This window comes from Malurus melanocephalus, unplaced genomic scaffold, assembly GCF_030028575.1.
Source record: "Malurus melanocephalus ecotype Western Australia unplaced genomic scaffold, MMel_1.1 scaffold_243, whole genome shotgun sequence".
NCBI classification, from domain to species: domain Eukaryota; kingdom Metazoa; phylum Chordata; class Aves; order Passeriformes; family Maluridae; genus Malurus; species Malurus melanocephalus.
In genome coordinates this window covers 956540-978119 of record NW_026623475.1, presented here as the reverse complement: position 1 = coordinate 978119, position 21580 = coordinate 956540, and the positions used below count along the sequence as shown (strand labels likewise).

The following is a 21580-nucleotide window of genomic DNA, read 5'->3' as shown; positions in this document are numbered from 1 at the left end:
TCCCTGGCAGTGTCCAAGGCCAGGCTGGATGTGACTTAAAGCAAACTGGAACAGTGGAAGSTGTCCCTGCCCGTGGCAAAGGGGGAGCCTGGAAGAGTTCTAACTTGCCTTCCCGCCCAAACCGTTCTGGGGCAGCGGCCCCGCCCCGCCCTCAGCGCGTGCAGCCAATGGGAAGCCAGTACTGCCCGCTGTTCCGCCCCCTAGTGGGCGGGGCCTCTCCGGCACGCGGCTCCCTGAGGGAAATTCCGGCTTTGCCGGGTCCCGGTCCCGATCCGGTCCCGATCCCGGTCCCGATCCCGATCCCGATCCCGATCCCGGTCCCGATCCCGATCCCGATCCCGATCCCGATCCCGATCCCGATCCCGATCCCGGTCCCGATCCCGGTCCCGGTCCTGTCCCGGTCCCCAGCCCGGGTCCTTGCCTGCCTCGCTGGCCGAGCGCTGCTCCATCACCCAGAGCCCACCCGGTATTGTGGATGTCGCAGGTGAGAGGCAGCCCCGGGGTGCCCTCAGGGCCTGGGTGGGCTCTGGCCGCGCGGATCGAGTTCTCTCTGGGAGACATTTATTCCAGGTTATTTTTATTAGGAAGTTGTTTCAAATTCARGACACAAAGCCGATAAAACGCCACTTCAGAACATATCATCGGGAAGTGAAAGCTAATTTCAGCCACAGAGTTAAGTTCGTTTTTTTCTGAAASCAAGAGGTAATTCTGCCACAGACTTGGCAGTATGAACTGAAACGCCAGTTCTATGTWAAATCAGATTTTATGTTGTACCATACACGTTATCGTGGAAGTGGTTTGTGTTTTGGAAAACCTCGTGGCTGGAGCACCAACAGAGATGAAAAAGATTGAAAAGCTTTATTTATGTACATTTTCTACCAACAGCATCCAATGCTGTTAATCTGTAGCCTGCAAAGACTGTACAATACAGCATTTGAGGGCTTAAGACAACTCAATTTCTTTTTCAAGACACWTGAAACATATTTTGTTATAAAACTGTAAGTATCAAGACAAGTGAAATACGACTCTTCATTGCAGGGATGTCACAGGGCTGAGCTTCATCAGCTCCTGTATGATCTCTGGGAGGTACCAAAACTGGCTGAGATTTCCCTGTGACAAAGGGAGCTCCCACTGAAATCAGTTACTTAGAAAAATTAGACAAGGGAAATGTGAATAAGGATGTTTAGAGACACAGTAAGGGCATCAACAACTTACATCTTTAGGATAAAGTGTTTTGACAGGAGAACAAGAAAATGTGTGTGATGTGCTTTCAGAATTATCACCTGGAGGGATCTGATCTTTTGTYACTTTCCTCTGACACAGGTGCAAGGGACAGGATAAATGGGTACTTTTGCTGCCTTTTGTGGCAGTAACTCTCTCAATCAGTTAAAAAATACCTTCAGTTACTAAGATGCAGAGAAAATTGCRATTATATTAAGCACCTCACAGCAGCAGGAAACTACAAAAGACCTTTATCCCTGGATTCTGTTAAAGGCACTAGTATATGAATAACAGGTTGATTTCCAGCTTAATTTATACTAATAACTTAGAGAACTAAACCAGTAACAGGTATTATTCTGTTCCTGGTATGCAGTGCAAGTATCCCCTAGACCTAAATAACAGTAACCCTAGAGCTTATGCAGGAATGCTCAGAAAAATAAATGCCCTGTTTAGAGGAAGAAAAAAAAAATCACAAACCCAAAACACTTCAGCAGAAAGTTTGGTGGTTCGAGTGTGAATTTATAGCAGGTTTTTTGTACCACTTTTCCCTGTTTCCCTAAGGCACTGGGGTGGTTTTGTACTTCTGGGGGAGTGGAGGGCTGGGGAAGCAACAGCAGTTTCTGCAAGCTGCCTTGGCATTCAGTGCATCTCAAAGCAGGAGTGGGCATCTTCCAACTTACTCAAGAAGTAATAAATAAAGAGATAAAGTCTGGCAATTACATTCTGGTGCTACAGATTTGAAGAACGAAAYCAAATTACCTTTAGATGTGTTTCAAATAAATAGAATACTGTCATTATGAGGGGGAGTGTAACAGAGGAAAATCACTTTATTTGCAATCAGTTCCTATCCCTGTAGGACAACAATCTTAGAACSTGAACCACTGGCTGTGGTGCTATTTTTACTGATTTTCCTGGAAAACTGGCTTGCCCTGAGTGACGAAAATGACACTCTACAACAATTTCTTTTTCCTGCCAGTACTACCTTGGGAGAACAYGGCCCAGCTGGGCACTACCCCATCATCTCTTCAGAGCAGAACCATTGTAGGGACAATCTCAGGTACACCTCCAGCCAGGAAATTGCTTTGCTGGCTGCTGTGTTAAAYGAATTTCTAAGTTCCAGCTTGAGACTCTCATGGATTTGCTGCCAATGCCATTCTGCCAGCTGAGCCTTTCTTAGGASCAAGCAGCAGATCAGGGCCKGTTTCCTGGTCTGATTCTTGCCAGAGTGAGGTTCCAGGCCCTGCTTTTAATTGACATCCATTGCTAATCAGCTGTGTCAGARTGACAACGAGCCTGACTCTTTTCTGGTGTGTGATCTCATATCCTGCCAGCCTAAAGCTCAGCCTGGACATGGCTCAGCTCATGCCCAGCTCTTAGTGCAGTGCCACAGCTCATGGTTGGACAAYTAGAAAAGAGAAATCCATGTAAAAAATGACAAGGTGTGCCAATTAAGGCAGATATTTGGAGTAAATATTTACTGAAATCCCAGTTTTGGTGGGACAAAGACTCCATGACTTGTAAATGCCAAGGCCTCTTAAACATTGGACTATTTCAATGTGTAGTTTAACTGAACTTCTCCCCAACAATTGCATCAGGAATCTGAACTGGTGATCACCAGAGCTGCTGCTGTGGGGGTATAGTTAGCAAAAAGCTGYTGTCTGAAATGGTGAATTATCTTGAGTAAGCCAAAAATTAAGAGATCCTGAGCCTTTAATGTTATTTATTTACCTCTTCTGGGGACAACCTTTCTCCCTTCTAGGCTGTTTCAAAAGGAACATTCTCTTATGCATAAATATGACAAATAGAAAAATAAAAATATAGAAACGAACTATGTAAACGCAAGCCCTGAGGTATTTCAAGCACACAGTGTCATTTTTATACCTGACATGCAATCTAAAGGTGCCAGTAAGAAAACTTAGTTCATAGCTCTGTAAAAATGCCCCATCTTTCTTTCCTGCCTTCTGCCCCCAGGAARGGGTGAGAGGTTGAGGTAAGAGCCCTGTGGAAGCTGTGATAGTCACAGAAGCAGAAACTGAGGATATTAAAGTGCTGTGTGTCTTTTTCTGACCACTCACTCTTTCTTTGGCTTCCACAGGCCAGTTAGATTCTCCAGAGATCTGACAAAGGGCTGCATTTTTGGATCTAGGCTCCACTCCTGCACCAGTCTGTAGCCATAGCGAGGCTTCTGGGACAAAGGGGCTGCTGAATTGGGATTTTAGTGGCCCCTTGAACTCACAGTTGGGTTTTTTGGTGTATCTCAGCCTAGCTTGGTAAGCTTAAGCACACTTTGCACTGCAGTTGGTCCCAAATGGCTGCCTGGTCTTGCCAGCTTCCCACCTCTTTCCCCCTCTTCCTTTAGCCTGGATCTCCTTGGACATGTTTCCTCCCCCAGAGCTTTCTGCATTTGCACRAAGGGTCCTGTCCTACAAAAAATAAATATCCAGTCTCTGCATGACAGTGAAGTCAGTGGGTCTACTCACATGAATTAATGTTTGCTGGAGCAGGCCCTTAGGCAAGTTTGATTTTTTTAATGAAGTCCAATTTTATTAATTCTACTCTGCTTGGGCTTTGGAAAGAAGAGTTACAAAATGGATCATAGGTCTTACTTTTTACAATGGCATTTGTTCCTCTGCTAMTTCTTGGCAAACGGGCTCAGTGTGAGAGGGTTCCAAGCACTCTGGATGCACACACATGTTCCATTTGCACATACTTACCYAGACAAGGTACTGCACATCCAGGGACATGCTCACACCCATATGTATTTGTAAGGAGAGAGATGCATGTGCTTAYCAAAGTCTATACATGTGTAAACTCTTAATTGCACATATACAAACATTAAAAATCAAATTAGTCTTAGATGCACCTTTGCTTTTTTCCATTAAAAAGGACATTTTAAACCCCTTTTTTTGTTCACTTCAGTTTTACTGTAACTAATACAATTCACCTGATCACCTAATGGGATATTTTCCTCTCAGTATGTTAAAACACTGATTAAAATGCATTACAATTATTAAATCGGGTAGAAGAGCACTTCTTGTAAGCTTAGTCTGGAACTCCTGGGACATAGTTGTGCAGTGACAGTTTTAGATCATGTCCCTCGTGTTACGGATCGCACAGCACAGAACCATGCTGAATATCATGCCAAAGATCTAGAAGAAAAGGGATGTGATTTAGGGATCTGCTTGCAGAACAGTTATAAAGCAATTTGCACATCAGAATGGAAGTTTTCTATGGCAGAGTAGTGACTGCTTCCATCTACCCACCCCAAAGAATCAGACAATAAACATGAAAGAGATTTCACTGATCCTCATAGCCAAGATTTTRTCTGCTCATGATGGTTTCTCTGTTCTTTGTTCTAAATGTCCAGGCAAGCACAACTGCCCCAAATATTAATGTTATTAMCACAAATTAAGGTGACATAATAGCTGAGACTATTGGTGCCATCCCTAATATTACACCAGAAGGTTCTGAGTTTCAGAATGCTTCTACGTGGAATGTTACAGACATTTGAGTAAGAGCAGAGGGTGATTCCAGAGCCCCTGGAGYTGGTTTTGAGCTCTTAATAGTTCCTGTGCTCAAGAGCAAGACTATACATTAAATATAAAACCCCACTCATGTCAGAGAACTTGTGAATTGGAGGGGATAATAAAAGCAGAGAAGAGTGGGTGCTGCCAGAGTCTCCAGAAATTCCTTTCTTGCCACAGGTTGATTCTCCAAAGCAGCTCCTGCTGAGGCTGCACTGCTCAGGGTGGGATATGGGCAGTTAAAGCCCTGAGTTCATGTCCCCTCCCTGCACAGCTCCCTGAGCACAGACACAGCTGAGCTCTCACAGCCCAGCAAGCAGCAGAAACAAGCACAGAAAATTGTGCAGGTCCATTGTTGCTGCTGAAGAGGATATGGTCACTTCAGGACCTTCACTGTGCCTGAGGTGGGGATCCAAGGGAGATGATCCTGGTTCTGTGTCCTTGATGTTATTGAACACTGTCCCACCCCTGTWGCTTTGCTGTATTTTCGAGTCCCTTCAAGTTCCATACAAATCCCAGAATTGTTTAATCCTCACACCATGTTTTCTGTTACCTACAGAAACCTTCAGCTGCTTTTCAGTGTCCATATCAATCTGTGAAAATCCTTCTCAGCAGCCAAAGGAGTGTTTGTTTAATTTTGTGGCTCTTTGAGCTGCTGGTGTCTGACTGAAGGAAGTCATGGCTCAGATATGCTGGAAAATGCTTTGTGCAAAAGCCTGGTGAACTGCAGTCTGCCCATCCTGCCGTGTCCTTGGGACAGGGTGACATCTATTGGTCACAGCTCTATTCCTCTCTGTTCTTCCTGAAAACTAAGAATTGTATCCTAAAGGGTTYAAAGCATCAGTCTGCAGCTGTGTTGGAATACATTAAATGCTGCTACAGCCTTTTGCTTTTCAGGTTCATGTGCACTCTGCTTTCCTACTGTTAGAACAAAATAAGATTATCATTACTKTGGAACCTAAGGACACAAAATAAACTTGTCACACAGCTCTGCTTGCACTGATGGGGGCAATTTCCAGAGAGAGGACACACTGAAAGTGRTAAGAGTTGAGGAATCTCACCAGTTGCTCCAAAATACCTTCCACAAAGCTTTGAGTAAGGGACAGGGTACTGGGCTCAAGTAGAGATTTGAGAACATKGATTTACTCACTGTGATGCCAGCAATTGCAATTCCAACAATTCCAACTAAGTGCAGATTAGTATCAATTACATTCCGAATTTCATCCAGGCAGTTCTGTTATAAACAAAATTAAAATACCTTTTTACTCCTCAATATCTATATTTCAATCAACTCTATCAGCTGTTTCTACTGAACAACAGATAAACACAGATACTGAACAACAGATAAACAAAATAAAATTTTAGTGCAGTCACTGTCCTAATTCTTGCATATAAACCTTGTGTTTTGTTGGATAATTTTCATAGCACCTTCCCTTTTCTAGTGAGGCATCTGCAGCTCTTGCCTGGAGCAGCTAACACATCCAAGTAATTCTCYTACTCTCAGTTTTCCCTAAATTTAAATGCCTTTATATAACAGGCCATGCTAAATCAGGAGGTTTGGTGCTTTATTTTGACTTTGTACTCACAAGCAGATTCCAGAAAAGACAGAAATTACAGAAATATCTTTCTTAACACCAACGAAGTTTCTTGTCAGGAGGCTTCATGTATGACTAAGGGGGGCAGTTGCCAAAATTCAGCCTCCATGGGAAATTTGGGGTCCTGTTTTGTTACCTCCTTCTCCCTTTTCCTTTCAGATGATGTAATGKTGTCTCAGCTACCATGGAATGCCACAACCAGGCATCACAATTGAGGGCAATATGATCTCCAGCTTAATTCTGCCTCTGCTCCATTCGATAAAGAATTTCATGATGGAATTTGCAAGGTAAAAAGGAATTTCTCTCTTTTACTTACAGAACGTCTCCAATTTTACTGAAGAATTGACCTGAAAAAGTGATTAGAAAAAGCAGCTCAGAGGACACTTGCCTTTGGCAGCTGGATGTTCTCTGGACAGGGTAATCCTGTTTGTTGTTCCACATTACCTTTACCACAGCACTGGAGCTGAATGAGAGAGAAAAGGATCAAAAAGGGGAAAACCACAGACTTTAATACTGAAAGTCAGTTATTACTTCATAGTGAAAGTGAGACAATAAATAACTAAAATAATGAATCTGTACAGATCAAGTAATAACMTTATTCTCTATATTTAAACTGCTGMTTCTGGTACAGTTCCAACTGCGTGGGACAAAATTCTCAAAAATGAGTTTCAATTGTCTGAGGCCACAGCAAACAGGCACATTTATAATCAACAACAATATCCAGAAGGGCTTTTTATTACAGTATTTCATAACAAAGCAAACAAGTGGAATTGGGGAAAGCAGATCCCTGGCTTACAAGGAAACAGGAGTTGTTAAAGGGAGAATGCAGAAAGTTCAAGTATCAMATACAGAATTATGGGCAATGCACAAAAGCTACAGCAGAGAATGCTGGAATTTAATTTCTGACACAACATCGTGCTGGGTTTGGAGACAGTAATAAATCAGACTTTCAGAGGGTTTGTTTTTCCTGTTTGCCTATCTCCCACAAAATGCTTGGAATTCCTCTTTGGGTCAGAAATAACAGCTATGGGAGAAGGACAAAAGGGTCTGAGGTTGTGAAATGTTTGTTCTAAAGAACGTGGGAATTGCTGTAAGGAGCAACAAAGCTTGGGCTTGATCTCCATGGGAGGCAGTGTAGATACAGGATAGACACAAACAGGATTCAAGAAGTCACAGGTTGTAATTCTGACTCAGACACTTTTTGGGTGGCCTGAACTGTGTCACACACATGCTTTTGGTCTTTCACATACTTGGTTCAGCCAATGACAGCATCTGCCACWCTGTAGGTCCTGGGACACAGGTCTSTGACACATGCAGAGGGATGCAGACGTTTCTCCCTCTCTCTGCATTTTTGAGTATTTATCTGTGGATTTCAATATCCAGAACGGCCATAATAGTAATTTCTTCTGCACATAAAGACCAGAAGCATCAGAAATTTTAAAGCCTGACTAATTGTGCTTTCAAGTRTAGAATTCCAAAAAGCAGAGTTCTGACAGAGCTCTCAGGAAAATTGCAGGGTTGTGAGCCCCTGATTTAATTTTAAGTACTTTCAGTTTTATTTTTCCATACCTCAGAGGGAAGATTTCTGGATTCCACTGGGCAATGTGACAGTGGAGCAATAGAGTGAGGTGTTAGGGTTGAGGAGTACTCACAGCCACGTGATAGCGATAGATGGTACTGTTGACCTTCCCCACTGGGTTTTTCATGTAGTCCTCATAAGCATCATCATAGATTTTCTGGGCTTCCCGTATTGCCTGCAGAAAGCAAACTTTCCAAGTGAGTTGCAAATCACTCTTACCCCCAATCCACGAATTGCACCTTGTGTCATCACCTCTTGAGCAGAAAATTGTGCTTGGTAAACAGGTATTGTAACTGGAAAGACAAAAGGGTTTGTGGCCTGGTGGCAATCAGAGAATCACAGTGTTCATAGGCTGTGTTCTGTGCTTTGTTTAAACACTCTAAATTGGAGAAGTTCAGTGCCTGAATTAGTTTGCTTTTTTCCCCAGGTAATACCCTCTTTTCACACAGTTCCCCTTGAAGTTCCTTTTGGGTGGAAGGTTGAACCACACCTACAGATTTTCTTTAACAAGAATTTTCTTTAATTCTGGACTTGTGATATCACAAGTTCTCATTGGCTCCAGATAAGAATGTCAGAGAGTCTTCTTGGAAAAAGCATCCTGGAAAACTTTTCTTTGGAAGAGCCAGGTCAGTGGGCCACTGGAATCCATAACTACTCCATCATTACATTAAGGCTCTTTGCTACTTACCACATCCTTGCCTATGAAGGCAAATACTCCAGCAGTGACCTCAGCTGCAAATATCACCAACAGGCAGGCAAAGAACTGYGGAGGAAGGAGAGAATCTCACATGAAGGTACCTTGTTCACAGGGGCTGCCAGCCAGCCCCTCACCCTCCCCAGGCCTCAACACCCCACCCTGATCTAAAGGAGGCTCTGCATAAGGCTGCCAATGCAGATTTCTTGTCATCTGCAAACAAAAGGGAAATGGGAAATGTGGCTCAGGTGRAGCTTCAGGAAARTCAGAGGGTAATTCCAGRRAATACAGCACAAGACACAAAACCTYGTTTTGCATGGCAGCTCTGCAGYAGWGCAGTGGCTTCTGAGTTCAGAAGCTGGATTAGCCAATAAAAGGACACAAAAGCTTTCAGGTGTTGAAGTGTAAAGATCTTTCCATTACTGACACCAAGCACTGAATTCTTTGGGTGATTTTCCTGCACAGCCCAGGCCCCAGAAACCCTTTACTCACTGCTCCAATTAAGCACTGGGACTCCCGCGCCGCTCCACAGCACCCAAAAAATCCGACTGCTGACATGATGGCCCCTGCTCCCACCAGTACATAGAGTCCTGTGGAGAACCAGAGCCAGGCAACAATCTGAGAAGGCTTCTCTCCCCAAACCCAAATTCATCAACTCCACCCTTTATAGACAACAAGGTCTCTGGCTCTCACAAAGCTGAAGAGGTTTCACATGGAAAAGGTTCTCTGACCATAGGAGGAGAGTAATGCTTTCTTCAGAATTCTTGGAGAATTAAGTAAGACAATTTGAGATTAGCTCAGCTGGTTAGAGTATGGTGCTAAAAGCACCAACTTGACAGGTTTGATTCCTGGATGGGCCATTCACTTAAGGATGCTGATCCTTGTGGGTCCCTTCCAACTATGAACACTCTGTTATAAGAATCTGTGACTTCCACCTTCCAAGTTTCTTGTCCCAGGGACAGTTCAGTGCAGGAAGAACAAACCCCATACCATCCAGAGCCTCCTTACACCTCTGCAYTGAGAAATGTAAGGCAAAAAAGGCCCAGCATTGCCTGAGGGTGTATTTCTGGGAAACTGGGGCTGGAAATGTGCTGTACTGCTCTGCAGGGGTGGAACTTRAAGTGTCATGAGAGATGGCAGTGTAGCCTCATACAGATTTAGGACCCCAGCTATAAACTGACATCTATAAAACTGCTAGAAATACTCATATTCAACAGGTTTTTGGGGGGTTGTTTTTATTTGTTTGTGTGGGCTTTATCTTTGACAAATGGAAATGAGAGCACAGAGTTTTCTTTCCTCACTTGTGAATGTACATTTTTCGACCTGTACTTAGGCAACCATGGGATCYTGTGGGGGTCAGCTCCCACCAGACCACAGCCACTGGGGCTGTGCCTGGCCGCTGGTACCATGTTGGTGTGATTCTGGTCCTTGTCCTGTGCAGGGCACTCTGAAATCTGCCAAGCCAAGCCACTGCTGGGGAAAAGAGCTTCATTTTCCTTCTTGTGTCCTCCGTGGTGAGGGGACAGTGGAGCTGCAGGCAGAGCGCACTAGAGGGCACAGTGAGCCTTGCTCCCAGCCTGGACTACCCAAGCTTCCAATGAGAACCTTCAGTGTGCTCAGTTACCAGTGTAAACATTATTATAAAATCTGGCCCAGGGTAAGCAGAGCTGCTGGAATTTGCTGTGAGCAGGCCTTGTGTAACCTAGACTAGAAAACCCKAAAGATGGCAGTTTGCAATTGCTAGGAAATGTAAAACCAGTCAATGTTTGAGGGCAGAGCATCCATCCAGCCACTCTGCCTCACTGCTGCAGCCTCCTTGGGGAAGGCAAACTCCTGCCTGCTGCCCCTTCACTGCCACATTATTCTCCAGTCTCTGTATTTATCCCAATTATTGTGATCCTTCTCCCCTCCCACCCCAGTTCTTGCTGAGAAATACATTCTGCTAAATAGCACTAAAACAATGATAGGTAATATGGCTTTGCCCTGCTAATTGTAGTATCTGTGGTGCTGCTGGGATGCTGTTTGCTGACTGTGCTGGCAGTTCTTTTTCCATGTTTTTTTAAATTTTTAATACTCAGCCACCTGTGACTTACTATGAGTGAGCATTCTTCAGGCTGATACTTGTGCACATATTCACAGCACTGGTTTTTACTGATTGTGTATTATTACAAAGATATTTATGGCTCAGGAGAGAAAGGTCAGCCAGCCCTCGTGGAAGATGAATTGGAAAAGACAAAAAACCCCTCACTCAGGTGCAGAACYTGGTGCTCCACAGCCAAACACCAACGCTGCCATTTCCTGGGATCTCCATGGTAACAAAGCAGTGTAATTACAAAGATGTTTCCTGGACRTTTTCTATGTGTCACTCCCTGCTCCCGTCCCTGTAATTACTTATCAGGCCACTTAGCAAAGATAAATTTGAGTAAGAAGACAGGAAAGGAGTGTTCCCATTTMTTTTTGTTAYTTGCAGCTAGGAAAGACAAAACTCATTGAGCCTCGGGAGTGAGACCACTTTCAGGRATTTGGATTTGCATTTGTCAGAGAAACAGCCTGAGCATTTCACTYGCATGACTCAGAGCTAAACCACTACCTCAATCAGAACTTCCCTTTTAAGGCGTGTTACAGGAAGAGCTCACACCACTCACTAAACAAAGCCGAGCCCCACAGCTGAACCAGCCAGGAGTTTAATTCCACCTTCTTCCATCTTCTGCTCAGGAGAGTTCATCCCACTTTGTCCTTTCTCAGCCTGGGACTACCACTTGCTGATACCCAGCTATTTCTAGATGGAAAATAATGTTGGCACTTAAAATTTCCACAAAAATAAAGATATTTTTACTTTTCTGCTATATATATACASACATGTAATCTTTCACACAGGAACAAAACTTGTGATTTTGGGGTTGTCCTGAGGCCASGACTTGGCCTCGATGATCCTTGTGGAACCTTCCAACTCAGAATATTCCATGAGACACATGAAGAGTAGCTTGAAAAAAAATTCACAGGGGCCAAGTTAATTCTCAGCTTGCACTGAGARGTTTCCCAGCACCCACATGCAGGGATGCTCAGAGGAAGATGGCTTCCAGGAAGGATATCAAAGCACTAGATATAGAAATATGCTGGATGGTGTAAGTATGTTAGACAGGGCTCTGATATTTCTTTTCCTACTGGGCTGTACATAGCAATGTAGGCATGATCATCTAAATTCTTAATAAGAGCAGACCCAAACTCTTAAGTGAGACTCTCTAAAAAGGAAAGAAAAAGCAAAGGGTGGCAATGTCTGGCACACAGCCCTTGGAGTCCCAGCTTTACCTAAAGCCATCGAGCCCTGAGAGCTGTCAAGGTCAGCAGTGCAAATCCAGACGTTTTTGGTGTTAAAGTCACACCTTGCCTTGCAATAATATCCAGTGTGAGAAGCACTTCAGCTTCACTAAAACCCATTCTTTCCCCAAAAGCAGGAGGGAAAGCCTTAATCAGCTTCTATTCATCAGCACTTCCATTGTAAAATACAAAGCCTTGGCACGGCCTCCAACTTGGCATCTATGGCACAGCAGGGAAACAAAATAAAGACAGTTTATAGCCACAAAATGGAACAGGTTTGAGAGCTACAAACTGACATAAAAAATTCACCACAAAGCTYAACACGGCAAAAAGAAGCGTGTGAGTCAGATCAGGGTAGAGAGCTTGTTTTGATGAGTGGAAAATGATGAGAAGACTGTCCAGCTGCAGCTTTTTGTGTAGCAGAAGGAAAAAAAAACCACAAGGTAGAAAGGAAGCAAAGGTTTGTGGCCTTTGTAAAATTTTTCCTCTCACCTCTTGGTGCTTCTGTTMATTTCCTGCAATTTTGGCACTTCGATCTGTGTGTGCTATGAAGAGGAGAAAAAATTTGACACCTAAATTGAGAGCAGGAAATGCAGAGAGCAGAAATGCTGCTGTGGCATTGAGGAGGGCAAAGTTGGCCCTAGTGACAGAGCTCTGCCATCTGTGACTGCCCCCACTTGGATTATTTATTGCACCTTCATGCAGGACCCAMAAACAGGTCAGCCCCTCAATGCTGACCTGAAGAAGCACATCCCAAAGATTAAAATCCATGTGCAAATCTCATAGAATATTGGTTGATATAGGCAGGCACAACCAGTGCCTCAGAACTGATTACTGAGGGGGGTTCTGGAGGAAATAGGGGCTTCTTTGTAACCACAAGACGATGAAAAAACAACGTGTCACAGGACTGGGGATTTTTGGACAGAGCCTATTCTCTTCATCTTTTTTTGTGAGGAAATACTGAGGTTTTGGGGTGGTTTGCTGTGCTGGACCTCCCCCCTGCCCCGAGTTTTTTTATAGGTGTGAAGAGAAAGGAAGACTTCTCCTTTTAGAAGTGAGTCAAGTGAGAAAACACCTGATAAACTGATTTCCCTTCTGGCTGTGACGTGAATGTAAAAGGGGAAGTCCCTTCTTCTATCATTATTTTATTTTGAAAAGACACTTTTGGAAAGCCATAAAGAAGCAGCTTTTCTGTATATTTGATTTTTTATGCATCCCAGGGGGAAAATCATTATTTCCTGAGTGAAAGTTGTCAAATGGGGGTATTCCCTGTGAAAATTCCAATGGGARGGATTCCCATTTTCTAGCAGACTCTGCTTTGCAGTTATAAGGGGAATTAAAATGTTATCTGGCAATCTCAGAGTATCCTGTGGCTCCCAGTAGTGAAGTATGGCAAATCCACAACTCAGCAGATCGCTGGATCAGCCTCAGTGCTCGTGGCACAGAGTTCTTCCCTAAGATCCTGTTTTCTCTGGATATAAGCACTTCATGGGCTGTACTTAGAGATGTGCAAATGTGAAAAACCACCACAAAAATCATCAAGGGATTCTGTATGTTATATCWGAATAAACAAAACATCTGTGATTAGAAGTGATACAGAATTCCATCACTTTAGACCAGACAGAAGGATGGAATTTTAAAGCTGCTGGCTGCGATATGTCTTTATGTGTATCGAGAGTGAGGGAAGGCTCAGCCTGGGCTGGAAGAAGTCTAATTTCAGAGTTTGGAAGAGAACCCACTCCCAGAGCTGCTTTTTGTTTGTTTGTTTGTTTGTTTTTCCCCAAGTCTTACTGAAGGTTTGAGGCACAAATCCCTGTCTGGAGCGTACTGCAAAGAGCRGGAGCAGACAAACACACCCTGTCTCTGTCTGGCTTTATTTCACATGGGTTTCTTGTTTACCTGGCTGCTATGGGCACTTTCCATTTGAAATAATTCCCTTTTTTTTTTCCTCTCTCTCTTTTGGGCTGAGTAAATAACGCTGAACAAACCCCCAACTGTTCCTACTCCACAGAGAGAACAAGCAGCTCTGTTCTTGGGGTGAGGGACCCAGCGGCAGCGACGGCAGAGCCCGGCAACCAGACAGGGCTCAAAGGGATTTTCCTGGGGTTGTGTGTTCCCTGCAGCCCAGGAGGCAGATGTCCTCCTCCACGGAAGGACTGAGGCTCYCCAGCCCTTAGGACAGCACCAAGGAACCCCTAGCACAGACACACTCTTGGAAAATATGATAAACACACGTAGGAGTTGGAAAAAAACGGCCAGACAGGGACAGTTGTGTATGTGGCACCAAACTCAGTTCCTGAAACAGGCTTGTTACTAGAAATTTCCATTGTATATTTATTTATAAAATACATTTACAGAACTGGAGAAAAGCTGCAGAGGCCTCTAAAGTAACATGAATTTCTGGAAAAGTGGAACRTACCCTTAATTTAAGCATAATGGACCCATCTGATTAAATGTCTTATGTGAATTCAGAGGGGATTTSGTGGTTAATCTTCCTGGAACCACAAAAGCATTACAGGCACCAGGCAGTTTGGAGGCTTCTGCTGATGCACAAATCCTGCAGTTCGATTTAAAAGCAGCCTCACTATAATGTAACATCCCAGTCCAGTTCCAGCTCATTCCCTATCTTGCTCACATGCGTCCCAGAACCCTAAATAATTACATCCCAAGTTCACTCAAGCTGAAATGTGYTCCCAAAGGCTTTGTCGGTGTCTGTCACCCCCCACAAACTGCTCTGAACTCAGGTGTCACCAACACTCCTGTACCAGCTGGAGCTGTTCTGTCCTGGCTGAAGTTCACAGAACCCCATGGCAATGGATTCTACAATTTAATGATGTGAAGAGTGTGAAGAACTTCCACATATGAGAGCTGTTCAGAGYGCACATTATGGTCATAAACATGTCAAATGTCTTAGTACTTTTTCTAGTTTTGTTGCATCCTTTTCGACCAGAACCAGGAGCATTCAGGACATTGAGTGCACTGGAAATGTACACAATGACATTAAGATWTTTCAATTTGATTGCCCTTTCCTTTCTTCGTAATTCCTGACATTCATATTCCTGTTTAACTGCAGTAAGCAAAGCACTTTGTTGTCAAGAGCAACTGATAGTGAGTCTGAGATCATGTTCATGTGTGGTTGTGGCTAATTTAAAGTCTGTCAGTGTTTATACTGCTTACATTATCTGTTACAACTTGCATCACTTTGTTGATACTGTATTTCTTCTGTCTTTGCAATACTCAGTCTTTTGGTATTCTGAAATCCTCTTGTGATTCTCTGCAATCCTCTCTAGTTTAGGACACGCTGGATAATCCTGTGTGTGCACGAGACAGCTCAATCCAAACHCTCCTGTAGATGTTTTTGAACTAACACACCCCAAAAAGAAGCCTGAGGGCATTTTGGTTGCTGGTTTGTTTTTTCCAGCAGACAAGAAGACTCCTCTTAATGGCTCCAGAGTGGACAGTCCAAAGGTATTTACAGTTCTATCAGAAYGAAACACAGCACAGGACATTTCCCTTATGGGAGGTATAAAGGGTTATACTGCTTTGGTTGTTACGTAGACGCTCCTTCAGAGCATGAAGAGCTCCTTTTAAAGAGACTGTGTATGAAAAAAAGAGCTTGAGCAATGCTGGAATGTGGTGTGCTGCCCCAGCAAGAGGAATCATGGAATGGTTTGGGTTGGAAGGSTCCTTAAAGATGATGCAGTTCCAGCCCCCTGTCATGGGACACCGTCCACTGGGACCATTTTGCTCCAAGCCCCATCCAACCTGGCCTTGGACACTTCCAGGGATGGGGCAGCCAGTCCTGGGTGCATGCAGGGATGGGAAACACTTTGATGCYTTTTTACTTCCCGCAGGACCAGTGGCAGGTTTACCGCCAGCCACCTCCTCTAATGGCTCTTTCCAGAGAACTCCAGGTATTGCTGTGGTGAGCTCTGGGCTGGCCATGGGCAGCTGACCAGAACCAGGGGCACCTGGAGCCTGGGTGCTCCCCAAGAGGGGCCCATGGAACCCCGGGCACTCGGTGCTGTCAGGGTTCAGCAGTCACAGCAGTGCCAGCAGCSAGCAGGAACCAGGGTGGCTTCCATCTGCCTCGAGGGAGAAGGAAATGGTGTAACTGTGGGTTCAACTGCTGTGGGGTGGGACTGGCTGGCATTTACACAGCTACAGCAGGGGGAGSAGGGTGGGAGAAGTCACCCAGGAGGACAATATAATGAGTAAAAAGCATAAAGTGCATTAYCATGCTTAAGTGATTAAAGATAAAAAACCTCCTGAACCCCAGCATCTTGTCAAATATGAAACAATCAACCTGAGGCAGATGGACAGATTGTTCCATTAGGCTAAATTAGCTTGTTTGGTCAGAATTGCCTTTATTCTTGCCTTTATTCTGTCAGGGGGAATATTGACTCTTAGGAACTGCTGCAAGGTTTTATGATCCAGAACAGAGACTGAGGACTTTAGAACAACTTTCATTATGAGTAAGGTTTTTTCAGGGGCTGGTAGTCATGGTGTCATGTTTTTAAAGCCAATTTCCAGTGCAGCAGCTTCCGTTTTCCACTCAGGGCCACTATCAGCCTTTTGTAAAGCACTCTTCCTGAGTGGCAGAAAAAGAGCTGCACACAAGCTGATAGGAAGAAAGACAAATTCATTGCTTAAGTCTTAAGTACAGACTAAAAGCCTCTCCAGTACATGATAGCAGGGCCATTTAATGCTCTTCTTGTGGTATCACATCTCTCTGCTTTGYCAACAGCTCTCATTTTAAAGGCTGGTAGAGTTTGACAGGTTGTGGATTTAGGAGAGRAAATCCTGTTGACTAAGGGTATAGAGCTTGTCTCCAAAATGCATGAATAGAACTAGAATGAACAGAACTAGAACAAAGTGAGGCACAGGAGCAGAGAACTGCAGTTCACATGGCTTTAACTCTGGCCAATTCCTGTTTGTATGGGCATCCACTACTATGGAGAAAAACTACTAATATCCTTCAGCTCCAGACATGACTTCATACCCTAAGGCACGCTCCATCTAACTGTACCTTTCAAAGCCAGCAGCATCACTGCTGCTCTCACAGACACCAAGGAAAAGCCACAATCACCCTAAAACTTTTGTGCACAGCTGCTTTGGCCCTGATGGATGCCTGGACCACAGATTGGATCATGGGACTGAAACAAAGAGAACAGAATAGAGCAGAAGTGCTGTGAGCTCTGGCTTTGCAGGAGAAGCAACATTTCAGGGCTGAGAAAGAACCACCCAGAAAGATTTGTTTGCTTTCAGCAGGTTTTGTTACCATTCCTGAGGGGCTTTGTTGAGTACATACACTTCACTTTTATTGTTACTGGCAGGGATGGGACCCTCTGCACTTCATTCTTAGGAATACAGAGTTTGTCCTCTTTGTTGCCCTTTGTCCACCAAAAGCAGAGATGGAAGAATGGGGGTCTGGAACTGATCCTTGAAAAGTCCCCATGTCAGTTTTTACTTCACAAATGCTCCACTTGCACTCAGCAGCCCTTGGTCTGTACTAYCGTGCTTTAGGTATTCTTAATTTTAAGAACAGCACTACTGCAAGGAATTAATTAAGGACCAATTAATTGTGAGACAGCAGTGCTGACACCTTGGCTCCCACAAGCATTCTATTTCCTTCTGACTGTTGCAGACTTTTCTGCCCAGTAAAAAATTTGCCAGTCTTGGTACAGGAGTGTCAAGAAGGATGAGCAATCTGAGGGAATTCCCTTAATTCTAGAGACCTTTACTCCCTTTGATCAGTACAGTATCACAGACAACTCAGATAAAAAGGTATCTGCCAGCTATGGGCCTTGTCTGAAATTATCTTTTATTCTTTCATTTTTTTTCTCTCTCAAGAACAGCTAAGAGAGGGATCCATGAACTCTATCAGAGCTGAACTGCAGCTGAACAAGGAAGCTGCAGTTTTGCTTGACCAACTGAAGCACAGGCACAAAAACTGTTCTGTGAGACTGAGTAACATAAAAATATTGTCCCACTGTAGTGGGAATTCCAAAAGCTGGGGAGCTGCAGGGAGAGGATGTCCACTTTCATGAGTCTGCTCCAGTGTAAGATATATCTGCTAAAATGGACAGAGACTGCGTGGGTCAAAAAGTTCCACTTCCAACCTTTTCTGTTGTAGGTTTTTCACTGCAAGCTGCAGTGGGGAATCCGGATCACCAAACACAAAACCACAAGCAACAGAAAGCTAAGAACACATATGTGCTTGCCCACAGCACTGCTGTCTGTAAGCTGTTCTCCAACCAACAAAAACATCTCAGTGGCTGGAAAAGATGAACAGGCCTGGTTGCCAAGTCATGGCCCGAACTATTCCAGGGGCAGAAAAGACAGCTGGACTGCTGGTAAAGAACAGGGCTATTTAAGGAGACTCACTCTGGCCTAATGGAAAATGCAAGGATAGAATTATCAATTATTTTACAGTAACCCAACATTTCAGATCCAGGAAAAAAACTATCACAAGGAAGCAGAAGAGAGAAGCTGGTTAGATTCGGCTGGCAGCTCAGTCCAGGTACAGAAAGAGCAGAATGTGCTGCCGAAAGAAGAAAGAAAATTAACTGTTTCTCAGAAGATGGTGATTCTGGAGTATTTCAGCCTGCAAAGCGAACTCCAAATGCACCTGCACTRTTGTTCCAAGCACTGACACAAAGCTGATGTGACTACAGGGCTTTGGGTTATCACAAGGAGGCACAAAAGCCATCAGTGGAGCAGAGATAAAAAAATTTTTTTGGGTGTATAGCTTATATTTTAAGTCACACTGCTGATCTGCTTTCTCTTTCAACCCTCAGGGCAGCTGCTCCTGGTGTGCTGCACAGTGTTCCATATTAAGAATTCCTATGCAAAAGCCTGGCTGCCACCCAGAAAGCATGTTAGAGAGCAAACACACAGAGCCAAACAAACAACAGTCCCAGAGACTCTGAGAAAGGCCCAGTACATAACTGCCAAGGGGGACTCCGAGCTGAAATCTCCTAGAGAGGGAAAGCTCTTCAGCRTGACCTTCAAATGCAGCTTTGTGTGCTGCAAACCCCACTGTAACTGAATTCTCACTGTCCTTTAGCACTGCCTTGGGCCCAGACTGCTGACAGTCTCAGCACGGCTGTGCCATCAGATGCTCAGGAGTCACAACAGCATTTCCTTCATAACAGGCAGGATTTGTAATGAGGGAGAGAGGACAGCACAAAACTTTGGTTTTCTTGCACAGGAATGCTCTGTCCAGTGCCTCTTACAAAAAAGGGCAAAAACTTTACTTTGGAATTAAGTCCAAAGCGCAAATTTAAAAGAATTCAGAACATCTCTGTGCCCTGTTCCTCAGCACTTCCTCTCACTGTTATGTATTTCAGCAGGCAGCTCTATAAATACATGTGGCAGCCCAAGAGCTGAATGTCATGGTCTCTGATGAAACTTCTACAGGAACATTCCCCAGGACTTCCCAAAATTAACAACTTTGAACAACTTTTGTAATTTCTATTCAGGGCAGAAGCAGACTAAATCTTTTGAAGATTTAAATACACATGCACCAAAGAATATCTTGTTTACACTGTGTGTTCCAGTCTGTGCTGTGAAGCTGTGGTGCTTCCCCCTAGCACAGGATGTAGCATTTTCTGCCTTCCAACAGCACTTGAATTTTGAAGGCCAGAACATCTTTTTGTCTTGTTTGCTCTCCTGGGACAAATATTGGTGGATGAGGCAGGGAAGCATTCCAATCTACAGCACAGGGAATTTAGCAGGTATAAACTGGATCTGGAAATGAAGTTGGTGATCTAATATGCTGCTGTCATAGCAGCTCAGATGTAAGAGAAAAATTAAATCACGCTTCCTGGCTCTCTGTGTCAGTAGAGGTTCTGCAGGGTATTTTACAATAACCCTCAGGTCCCAAACAATGTTTTCATCTGAATGGTTTTGTTCAGCCTCACAAAATCCCATGGTAATGTTGCTGGATGTAACATTCTCCCCATCTATTCCCACAGCTGCACAGCCAGTTCTGTGCCTCCAGCCTGGCTGCAGATGTTAAAGAAACCTGGGCCTGAGGCTGTGGTGGATCTGAGTCAAAGTCTCCACTGAGAGAGTTGGGGTATTAAAAGTGACTGCACAATCTTGCAGTGATGGGTAACTGCTGCAGGACACCTCGGGTCAACCCCCAGTCCTTCCACCCTGTCAGAGGGGCTTGATGGTCAGGGCAGGACTGGGTATTCACTCACACTTGGCATTTGTAGATGGCAAAAATGTTTGCACCAATGGGATTTTATTGAGTCCATCTCCAGGGGTGATGTATTAAACAGAAAAAYATCTGACTTTTCTGGTATACAGGTATGTTACAGCTGCCAGTGACAGAAAACTGCAGTTGCTGGCAGTCCCAGACAGCTGCTATTTAAGGATGTCTGTAGATATGAAACACAGGTGGCATTTCCAGAAAACCCRCCTGGAAATCCTAGGGGGAAAAAAGTTACCTTAAATGCTAAAATTAGATGTGAATAATCCCAATTCTGTGGGCACACTAACTAGATAATTCCTGCCCAGGTGGGACAAACAGCTCCTGAGATGACTGAACACCAGGCAGTTTCACWTTTCAGCTGTGGAAGGATTTGCTCTGACACTTCAGTCCCACTGGAGRCCTCCACAGGGAGAACTGGGGAGCGGAATTTTGCTGCTGTCCTGGTACTGGGAACATTCCAAAGGGACACTTGTTTTGTTGGCTGACAGCTGCACAGAACACTCTCGAGGGATATATTGGTGAGTCCCACCAGTCTCTGACCTGCCTYGCCTTCTATTCTGAGAGTATTAGCACAATTCACTTAGGATATGTGGAGACTGGATCAAGTCCAGGAGAAGAGATTAATTAGGTCTAAGGAAGTGGATGCCAAGCAGAGAAAGGTCAAAAGCCATCACACACATGGCACACAGCACCAGAATGTCCAGTTTTGTGCAGCTCTGCCCAGGAATTGTTGACCTTCCTATAATTCAATGTATATAAGSTGTGTCACCTACCCCAGGATGAAAGCAAAGCTGAAGGCTGTGTGCTCCCAGCAGTGGAACTTACCCATGAAGAAATACTCCGGGGACTTTTTGTCTGTAGCAAACTCTGCCATGGGCCCACCAAAGCGCAGCCACAGCCCGAAGGCRATGATAACCAGTCCTGCCAGCTGCAACACAAACAGAGCAGTCAGGGCTGCAGTGACAAATGGCTGGAGAGCATCACAGAGGTGTCTTGGCCCTTTGTGTTTCCTTGAAACCCCACAGCTCAGAATTGCCCTGTTAGAAAATTCATGCAGCACTTGTCAGGGTCTGATAACAAGAAATTCCTATTACAGTGCAGTGTGCTTCTTTCTTTCAGTTCTTCCATGTAGTGGTGCTTCTGAACTTACTGGTGACTCTCAAACCTTGTCAGTCTTTTAATCATCAAAGCTTGACCTGAATTGCCACGGGAAATGGAGTGGGGCAGGGGACCCCCACCAAAACTAGGAGATAGAAGGATTGTCACAGGTGTGTTCTTGGATCACAGAAATATCAAACCAGTGATAGATGCTGGCAAATACAAAGAAAAAAATCCCTTTAATGCAAACAAGACTAGATCACAAAGGAGTGTCACAGCACATTGTTCAAGGGGAAAGATCTACAGTCAGAGGTCTCAGCCTCACCA

The 21580-nt window shown here is 44.4% G+C and overlaps 1 protein-coding gene across 1 annotated transcript in view; it reads right to left on the bottom strand.

Moving 5' to 3' along the window:
* Nucleotides 1–570: 570 nt before the first annotated feature.
* TSPAN2 (tetraspanin 2) overlaps nt 571–21580 on the bottom strand; it is a 23021-nt gene continuing 2011 nt past the window's right edge. Inside the window, exons 2-8 of the mRNA XM_057375227.1 lie at nt 20981–21083; nt 9106–9203; nt 8608–8682; nt 7993–8094; nt 6729–6803; nt 5896–5979; nt 571–4370 (exon numbers count right to left, since the gene is read on the bottom strand). Coding sequence (XP_057231210.1) covers nt 4305–4370; nt 5896–5979; nt 6729–6803; nt 7993–8094; nt 8608–8682; nt 9106–9203; nt 20981–21083 — 603 coding nt within the window. The 3' untranslated portion in view covers nt 571–4304. The remainder of the gene's footprint in view (nt 4371–5895; nt 5980–6728; nt 6804–7992; nt 8095–8607; nt 8683–9105; nt 9204–20980; nt 21084–21580) is intronic.